The following is a 10,163-nucleotide window of genomic DNA, read 5'->3' on the forward strand; positions in this document are numbered from 1 at the left end:
TTCTATTTTTTCTAAGATTTTATATTTTTATTTGACAGACACAGCAAGAGAAGTAACACAAGCAGGGGGAGTGGGAGAGGGAGAAACAGGCTTCCCGGAAGCCAGATGTGGGGCTCGATCCCAGCATCCTGAGATCATGACCTGAGCCGAAGGCAGACGCTTAAGCAGACGCTTAACGACTGAGCCACCCAGGCGCCCCATGGCACCAGGTTTTCTCTGGTTAATTAGGGTGGAGCTTTAACCGCCGCCCATCCGCATCCTCCTCGCCCAGATGCTAGTAGCTGCCCGACCTCCCAGTCATCTTCCAGACCCGCTTCTGGCCAGGGAAACTTTAAAGTTCCCTTAGAACCTTGCGGGCTAACGAGCAAGTCACAGTGATGGGTGGAGGAGGTTACCATGGAGACAGGTCCAAGGAATGAGGCTCGGGCGGGAGGGAGGGCCGGGACGCGCCTTCCGATTGGCTCAGCGGGCGCGCAGCGTTCCCCTTGCGCACATGCGCAGTGGGGCTGAGGCGAGGTCGCGGTGGAGCTGAGGCGCGGTTCGTGCAGGGCCAGGCTCCTCAGGACCCGGCTGGAAGGTGCAGCTCCTGGCCGAGACACGTCGTGCTTTCCCGGTTAGGGAAGTGGCGGAGCCAGAGACCCCTCTGCAGCGCGGGGCTGAGCTCGCCACGCAGGCGCCCGCGCCCCCGCCGCCATTGTTGCCCCGGGCCTCTCCGGCCGCTCGGGCTGCGCGTCCGCCCGGCCCCCGCGACAGGTAATGATGTCGAGGGCGCCGCCGGGGGCGAGTGTCCGCGCGGTCAGGCCGGAGCCCCAGTCGGTTCCCGCGCGGCGTCCGCGCTCGAGGCCTCGGAAAAGGCGAGCACGGGGTGTTGGCTGCGGTGGCGGGCCGGGTCCCCGCTCCGCCGCTGCCTGCGACCGTCCGGCTGGAGGGGAGTTGGGGAGACCCGACCGGGCAGGGGAGGCGGCGGGCGGGGCTGGCGCATATCCTCTGCAGAGCCTGTAAACAGTTGGCTTCGGTTACACGACTGAGCCTGAGGAGGGCTCAGAGCTGGAGCCCGAGGACAGGTGGTGTCAGGTCGCCGGGTCAGGCCTGTTCTGAGGTTTTCTTCGGGAATCCTGGTTTCAAATTTACTCGTGAGGAATTGTCTCCTGTAGAAGCGTTTCAAAGGGCTTCAAGGCACATCAACCTCCTACTTTTCCCCAGTCCAACGGGCTTGTCTCTCCAGCCCTCTGATAGTGAGAAGCTAGAATGTGCTGGCATTAACATCTAAAGCAAGTACATGTCCGCCCTTTTTTCCTTGACAGTTTCCTTGGGAACCTGGGAAGGATTCTCCTCCCAGGTTGTTCCAAGTACCTACAGGTATGCCCTGTTGTTGAGAGCCAGTGCGGTCTTTTACAGCTTCTGTGACATCGCAAAAATACTGAAGCTCCCCCCTGCCCCACGACCCCCGGAAAAGTTTAATTTCTGTTTCAACAAGTTATAAGTTTGATCTGTTGTTTTGCTCATGCTTCGGGGCTTTGCTTCTGTGACCCTTTTTGATAGCCGTCCCGACCCCTGTCCCCAGCAGATTGCATTTATCTCACAAGTCTGAGGAGGTAGGGAAGGAAGACCCAGGTAAAGTCTATGTGTGTTTACCTGTGAACACTTGAGCAGGCTGTTTCTGTTCGTGGATGTGGGTAGCAGAGAGCACCAGAATTCTTGACTTCATGGTCTGTTCTTGTGTTTCAGGGTCTCTTAACCATCCCTGCAAGTTCTGGGCTCAGAATTTGTAACTAAGGCTGCTAACTCTACCTTGACCCTGTTCTGCCCTTGGCTGCAGCAGCCCTTGATATAATGTCTTTGTGGTTCTAGCATGAGACTTCAAGCATTTGGCTCACTACTGGAGATATAAAGAATATTGCCAGATTGACTCTCCCACCTGTAGCGATGTTGGCCTCGTGCAAGAGGATGACCAGTTCTTCACGTGCCCAAGTCCTTCTCATGTGGAAGCCAGACAAGGCTCAAAGTGGACCCCACAACATTGCGAAGGAAACCCTTGCTTCAAGAATCTTGCGTGACACTGAGACCTGTCGACAGAATTTTAGGAATTTTCCATATCCAGACCTAGCTGGTCCTCGAAAGGCATTGAATCAGCTCCGAGAGCTCTGCCTTAAATGGCTGAGACCTGAGATTCACTCAAAGGAACAAATTTTGGAGCTGCTGGTGCTGGAGCAGTTCCTGACCATCCTTCCTGGGGAGGTTAGGACTTGGGTGAAGTCACAATACCCAGAGAGCAGTGAGGAAGTGGTGACGCTGGTAGAGGATTTGACTCAGATTCTAGAAGAGGAAGGTGAGAATCACAAGGCAGAAAGGGGAAGAATCCTGGGTGGTTAGGGTTAGAGAAGTTAACCAGCATATCACAGAGCAGCCCTTTAAAGAAACTGGGGAGAGCAAAGGGCAGTGAGTCGAGAACAGGCTTTAACATGGAACCCCATCCTGCATGGTGTGCCCCTTCCAGACTGCTTGGGACCAAACAGATGTTACCTAGTGTCCTAAAACAATGATGAAACGCAACTCAGTTACCCCAGTGTGAGCCGTCGGGAATTTTACCTGCAGAGGTTTGAACCATTCTGTCAGTAAGCCATTTGCTTTGTGAATTGGATTTTACAATAACATGCTTCAAAAAAAGTAGGAGAGGGTCCAGAGCATATTTCCTTATTAAGGGACAGCACACACGATTTACATCGCATGAAGATGTAGTAGAAAATTGGGAATTTGGTGCATATCCTTAGCAGTCCCAGAACAGACTTGTTTTTGAAACCTGCATTGATGTCTTAGGACAAGTATCACGGGTCCTTCCCTCTGATTCTTTATAGTAGGGGTGCTGTTTTTTGTTTGTTTCTCATTTCTCACTTTAGGGAAGTATAGGCATCTATTTGGTTAAGTTTCCTAGACTGTTCAAACAGGACTAATCTCCATCATGGTCTCCCTTCCCCAGCTGTTCCTCAGAACACTGCCCTTCCCCAAGAGACCCCAGAGGAAGACTCCAAAGGAAGACCTGCTTTCCAGGCAGGGTGGTTAAATGACTTGGTGACCAAAGTAAGTGTTAGTTTTTTCTGTGATTTTTTTTTTTTAAAGATTTTATTTATTTATTTGGCAGAGATCACAAGTAGGCAGAGAGGCAGAGGGGGGTGGGAAACAGGCTTCCCGCTGAGCAGAGAGCCCGATGCGGGGCTCGATCCCAGGACCCTGAGATCATGACCTGAACCGAAGGCAGAGGCTTAACCCACTGAGCCACCCAGGTGACCCTTTTCTGTGATTTTTAAATGGCTTCTTGGAGGTGTTTGTGTGAGGACGTTTTATGTCCTGGCCCTGTAACTTCTGTCCCCACTGAAAGCCCAATCTAGGACTTAAGCATCTGTTCCTCTCTTTAAATCCAGTTTGGCCTGTTAAGATAAGTGACTCTCTTTATAAGAAATAAGCCCCTGTTGCCTTCCCCTGATACTCCTTTCCTCACTGTTTTGATTTTAAGGCAGCAACATTGCCTAAAGGTTAATCAGAACCTATGATTTGGGGCAAGATACTTGACCACACTTAGCCTGAGTGATTAAACTCTAATAAATAGAACTTACCTCTTAGATTGTGAGGATTAAACATTACAAGACTTGTAGTTAGCCTGGATTACAGTAAACCATCAGTAAGCAATAGTTGCTAAAATTATTTTTCTCATTAACAAGTAATTAAAGGCCAGTATTTTGGGGACGCCTGGGTGGCTCAGTTGGTTGGACGACTGCCTTTGGCTCAGGTCATGGTCCCGGAGTCCTGGGATCGAGTCCCGCATCGGGCTCCCAGCTCCACAGGGAGTCTGCTTCTCCCTCTGACCTTCTCCTCGCTCATGCTCTCTCTCACTACCTCTCTCTCAAATAAATAAATAAAATCTTTAAAAAAAAAAAAAAAAGCCAGTATTTTCTGGTGTTATGTTGATCGTGAGTCTGTGTTCTGTCAGGCCACCTTAAGAGAAAATTTTGCTGTAAAAATATACATCTGAAATTGGTAGAGTAAAATTATTGTTCATAGATAGTACGATTGTTTACCTGAAAACCCTGGGAAAGTGAAGGGAAGAACTGGGAAATAATAGGAAAAAATTTGAGTAAGGTGATTACTACAGAAAATGGCATATGAAAATTAATCACTTTTAGGGGTGGCTGGCTCACTTGGTAGAGCTTGTGGCTCTCGATCTCAGGGTCATGAGTCAGAACCTCATGTGGGACATAGAGCTTACTTTAAAAAATAGAAAATTAGGGGCGCCTGGGTGGCTCAGTGGGTTAAAGCCTCTGCCTTCGGCTCAGGTCATGATCCCGGGGCCCTGGGATCGAGCCCCGCATCAGGCTCCCTGCTGAGCAGAGAGCCCGCTGCCCTTCCTCTCTCTCTGCCTGCCTCTCTGCCTACCTGTGATCTCTGTCAAATAAATAAATAAAATATAAAAAAAAAAAAAGAAATAGTCTCTAAAAAAAAAATAGAAAATTAGTAACTTTCTTACATACACACTAAAACCAGACAGATGATGAAATGAAATAAAAGGTTCCCTGCACAGTTTTCCCCACCCCCAAAATTTAAAATACCTAGGACTTAGCATAGTATAAATTTTGTAGTTCATCCATGTCCTATTTCATACTATAAGACATGAAAGCAGCTTTGAGTTTTGTAAAATTGCCTGTTCCCCCTAAATTATAAGTAGTGTAATTGTGAATACAGTTTTTTGTTTTGTTTTGTTTTAATTTTATTTATTTATTTGACAGAGATCACAAGTAGGCAGAGAGACAGGCAGAGAGAGGGGGGAAGCAGACTTCCCGCTGAGCAGAGAGCCCGATGCAGGGCTCGATCCCAGGACCCTGGGATCATGACCTGAGCCAAAGGCAGAGGCTTTAACCCACTGAGCCACCCAGGTGCCCCGTGAATACAGTTTTTATAAGGAACTTAGAAAGTTTATTTGAAAAACATGGAAAAGGAATCAGTTTTTTTTTAACAAAAGGAAGAAAAAGAGCAAAGAGGGATACTTACCTTACCAGATTGTGAGATATATTAAAAGTGTAACAGTTCAACAGTATGGGTTTCAGTCCCAATTTTATTTTACTTTATTTTATTTTTATTTTTTTAAAGATTTTTATTTATTTATTTGACAGAGATCACAAGCAGGCAGAGAGGCAGGCAGAAAGAGAGAGATAGGGAAGCAGGCTTCCTGCTGAGCAGAGGGCCCGATGCGGGGCTCGATCCCGGCGCCCTGGGATCATGACATGAGCCAAAGGTAGAGGCTTAACCCACTGAGCCACCCAGGCGCCCCCCACCCCAATTTTATTTTAAAAAGGAAAGAGGGGCTCTGCATTTCATCCTAAAGCACACAAATATATCTTAAAATTTCAAATTATGACACTCTGAATTCTCTTTTTTTTTTAAGATTTTATTTAGTTTTTGACAGAGAGAGAGTACAAGTAGGCAGCGGTAAGAGAAAGGAATGGGAGAAGCAGTCAGTCTCTCCACTGAGCAGGGAGCCCAGTGTGGCCCTCGATCCCAGGACCCTGGAATCATGACCTGAGCTGAAGGCAGACATTTAACGACTGAGTCACCCAGGCGCCCCAACACTCTGATTTCTTAAGGCAGAGCTTGAAAAGCATAGCCATTCAACTGTCATCTATGTAAACCCTCTTTTAAGACGGAGCCATCCATACATACACTTGTGCCAGCTGAAAATGTAATTATAAATTCTGTGTTTTCAGACTTCCCTGTAGGACCATTCACATATGCTCATCCATAACTTAACTAGATAACCTGTAGGCTCTTACTACAGGTCAACATTCTCTGATTCCCCCATCACACATGTCCCTGGGGTTACCACTATCCTCCTCCTGCCAGTTCTTGAGCCAAGTTGTATTTGATGTTTCAGGAATCAATGACATTCAAAGATGTGGCTGTGGATATCACCCAGGAGGACTGGGAGATAATGCGTCCCGTACAAAAGGAATTGTACAAGACTGTGACATTACAGAACTACTGGAACATGGTTTCTCTGGGTAAGCATCCGCCACGCCCACTGCTGCCAGCATATCCACCATCTTTCTTTCCTCAGCACAGTGCTGAGAATGGGGCTTAGGGATGAGTTTGCTCATTCCATTCGGGCATAGATACCGCTGTGTTCTCCCTTTTGCCAAATAAAAAGTTTCTAAGTGAAGGAGCATTGAGAACTATGACACGCAGCTTCCCAGGGCTTCCACACAACACTGCCTCTTGCCTGCTCCCTGCTTTTCCTGTGATCTCCTCCTACTATGAGCTCTGTGCACATACCCTCCTGAGCAGCAGGACATTTTATCGTAGCACTGAAAAGCACAGTGACCTAATTCTCCCACTAGATCATGTACATGAAACCATTGTTTTCCTGTGGACGTCTGTCCTCACAGATAAGTAGAAGTTAGGCAGTAAAATTCAAACAACTGTTTATCTCCAGGATAAAACTCCTTATATTCCTCCGAAACAGGACTTACGGTGTACCGACCAACTGTGATTCCCTTACTGGAAGAACCATGGATGGTGATAAAAGAAATCTTAGAAGGCCCTAGTCCAGGTGAGAGAATAACTGTTTATGAGATTGTTTGCACTGAAGAGTGTAAGTGCAGTGAGATATATATATTTAAATATGGCCAGGTCACGCTCCGCAGACATCCTAGCCTGTCAGGAACACTAAGCTGTTTGGCATTGCCTCCTCACAGAGGCCACCTTCAGGAACAGAGTTCCAAACATCATTGTTCCACCTTTCCCCGGTGTCTCCTTTTATCCTTCCCTGTGACCCCTGGATCCCATTCCCAGCTTTGGCGCTTTCACTGTGCTGTTGTCTCCTCCCTCTTTTATAAACATGCGTGAATGTCCCTAAAATTTTAAGTTTCAGACCTTCTTCTTTGTAAGTTTCTTTTATTCTGTTACCAACAAATCCCTGTAGTCTCCAACTTCCACTTCCCTAACTCATTTTCTTTTCTAATTTTGAAAAAATATCTTCAAAACACTCAAAAATGTTCTCTTACTGTATAGTTCATTCACCCGGTTCCTACATCTCTCAGCCCAACCACTGGTGCTTGTTTCTAGTTGTTTCTTTCTTTCTTTTTTTTTTTTTTAAAGATTTTATTTATTTATTTGACAGACAGAGATCACAAGTAGTCCAAGAGGCAGGCAGGGAGAGAGGAGGAAGCAGGCTGCCCGCTGAGCGGAGAGCCTGATGTGGGGCTCGATCCCAGGACCCCGAGACCATGACCTGAGCCGAAGGCAGAGGCCTTAACCCACTGAGCCACCCAGGTGCCCCCTAATTGTTTCTGTTCAGGTATTTTGTTTAGTTTTGTTTGCACATAAAGTCAATATAAAAATGTTTTGGGGAGGCGCTTGGGTGGCTCAGTTGGTTAATCGACTGCCTTCAGCTCAGGTCATGATCCTGGAGTCCCGGGATCGAGTCCCACATCAGGCTCCCTACTCACCAGGGATTCTGCTTCTCCCACTGACCTCTTTCCTCTTATGCTTTCTCTCTGTCATTCTGTCTCTCTCAAATATATAAATAAAATCTTTAAAAAAAAAAAAAAAAAAGATGTTTGGAGAGCACCTGTCGGGCTTCCTGCTCAGCAGGGAGTCTGCTTCTCCCTCTGCTCCTCCCCCTTGCTCATGATCTCTCTTACTCTCTCTCAAATAAATAAATGAAATCTTTAACATATATATACAAATTTTTTTTCTTTAAAAAATCCTATATTTGGAATGCTTTCTATCACTTGGGGAAAAAATGTTTTCTCCTCCTTTTTAGCAAACTTTTTATTAATATTTTTAAGTACTCTCTACCCGCACTGTAGGGCTCGAACTCCTAACCCTGAGATCAAGAGTCACACTGTCTACTGACTTGAGCCAGCCAGGTGCCCCTTTTCCTCCATTTCCTAACAGAAATGGTAGCAAACGATACATATAGTTTTCTACTTTGCTTTTGTTTATGTAAAAGCGTATCTTGAGAAGTGTTTCAAATGAGGATATAAAGAGCTTCCTTGTTCTCTTTTTTTAATATCTGCATCACATTTTATTGTGTGTCTCGTAATTTATTGAACCTGTTCCTTATTGATGGGCTTTTTGGTTGTTCCCTTTCCTTTCTTCCTTCCTCCATAAGAACTTCAAACCTATAAAAAAGTTGCAGAATCAGTACATTGAACACCTGAAACCACAAGCTACCATCATTTAGCCACTTTTGCTTTATATCTTTTTAGGAGGGGGGGGGGGCAGAGGCAGAGGGAGAGAGAGAATCTGAAGCAGATTCCCCGGTGAGTGCGGAGCCTGACATGGGGCTTGATCCTGAGATGATGGCCAGAGCTGACATCAGGAGTCAGATGCATAACCGATTGAGCCATCCAGTCGCCCCTTTGCTTATCTCTTTACACACGCACGCACACCCACACACATGCACACACAGACACACTTTGTTTTTTTCTTTCCCCTTCCCTTCTGTTCCCTTCCACTTCCCTTCTGACATTTTCTGAAAGATCCAGGCCAGGTTTTTTTAGAATGACCCACAATCTAGATTTGCTTGATGATTTCCTTATGTTTACATTCAGATGAAATATGTTTACCGAGAAGACACCATCAGTGGGTGCTGTCCGTTGCCATTTGTCTCACTGGTGATACTCATGTTAGTTAAGGTGCTGTTGACCAGATCTCTCCACTTTAAAGGTGCATTTTTTTCTTTATAGTCAGTAAGTAATCCGTGGAGTGATACTTAGAGGCCACATGGCTATTCCACTCCCTGGCACTATTTTATTTAAGGATTTGTAGCATCCTTTCTTCAGTCTTGCTTTATTATATTGCTGAGTGATTCTCTAAATCAGTCATCAGTTCTAAAGGATTAATAGCATTCTCCTGTAAAGAGTAGTTCTTCCTAAATAAATAAAATCTTTAAAAAAAAAAAAAAAAAAGAATAGTTCTTCCTCCTCCCGCCTCATTTTTTATGTGAACATGTCACTATGGACATTTGGGATTTTTCGAAATCCAGTGTGTTATTAGTCCACCAATCCAGGTTTGTTTTGGTTGTTGTTTTCCAGGCTCTGTTGTCCCAGACTTGGGTAATACTACTTGCAAAGCTAATTCTTTTTTTTTTTTTTTTTTTTTTTTTAAAGATTTTATTTATTTATTTGACAGAGATCACAAGTAGGCAGAGAGGCAGGCAGAGAGAGAGGGGGAAGCAGGCTCCCTGCAGAGCAGAGAAGCCCGATGCGGGGCTCGATCCCAGGACCCTCGGATCATGACCTGAGCTGAAGGCAGAGGCTTTAACCCACTGAGCCACCCAGGTGCCCCTGCAAAGCTAATTCTTGGGGCAGGTGGGTGGCTTAGTCGGTTGGGCATCTGCCTTCGGCTCAGGTTGTGGTCTTGGGGTTCTGGGATTGAGCCCCGAGTAGGGCTCCCTGCTTGGTGGGGAGTTTGCTTCTCCCTCTTACTCTGCCCGCCGCCCCCCCATTTGTGTTTTGGCGAATAAATAAATAAAATCTTTAAAAACATTTTTTTCTTATATAAAAATAACAAAAAATTACAACTACATCTCTAGTACTAAATAACAATGAGTTATATAGACAGTATATTGAAAATTAGAAAATAATTTTTGGGGGCACCTGGGTGGCTCAGTGGGTTAAGCCTCTGCCTTCGGCTCAGGTCATGATCTCAGGGTCCTGGGATCGAGCCCCACATCGGGCTCCCTGCTCAGTGGGGAGCCTGCTTCCCCTTCTCTCTCTGCCTGCTGCTCTACCTACTTGTGATCTCTCCCTGTGTGTCAAATAAATAAATAAGAAAGGGAAAAAAAGAATTTTTTAAAAACCTATAATCTGGGCACCTGGGTGGCTCAGTGGGTTAAGCCTCTGCCTTCGGCTCAGGTCATGATCTCAGGGTCCTAGGATCGAGCCCCACATCGGGCTCCCTGCTCGGCGGGAAGCCTGCTTCTCCCTCTACCTGCAGTTCTCCCTGTTTGTGCTGTCTTTGTCAAGTGAATAAATAAAATCTTAAAAAAAACAAAAACCTATCATCTTCTTAGCTCTTTGATAATATTTGTGTAGTTCCAGTGCATTTCCATGTTAGCTGTGAGACTACTTTTTTCATTTAACATTAGTCCCAAGCATTTTTTTTTTTTT

General features: G+C 46.0%; 1 protein-coding gene across 1 annotated transcript in view; it reads left to right on the plus strand.

Moving 5' to 3' along the window:
* LOC111139477 (zinc finger protein 287) overlaps nt 1-10,163 on the plus strand; it is an 83,807-nt gene that overhangs the window by 63,631 nt on the left and 10,013 nt on the right. The window contains 5 exon segments of the mRNA XM_022491744.1: nt 674-753; nt 1,852-2,329; nt 2,978-3,078; nt 5,921-6,047; nt 6,509-6,595. Coding sequence (XP_022347452.1) covers nt 674-753; nt 1,852-2,329; nt 2,978-3,078; nt 5,921-6,047; nt 6,509-6,595 — 873 coding nt within the window.

This window comes from Enhydra lutris, unplaced genomic scaffold (genome assembly GCF_002288905.1).
Source record: "Enhydra lutris kenyoni isolate GAN:26980312 unplaced genomic scaffold, ASM228890v2 scaffoldscaffold109, whole genome shotgun sequence".
NCBI classification, from domain to species: Eukaryota; Metazoa; Chordata; class Mammalia; order Carnivora; family Mustelidae; genus Enhydra; species Enhydra lutris.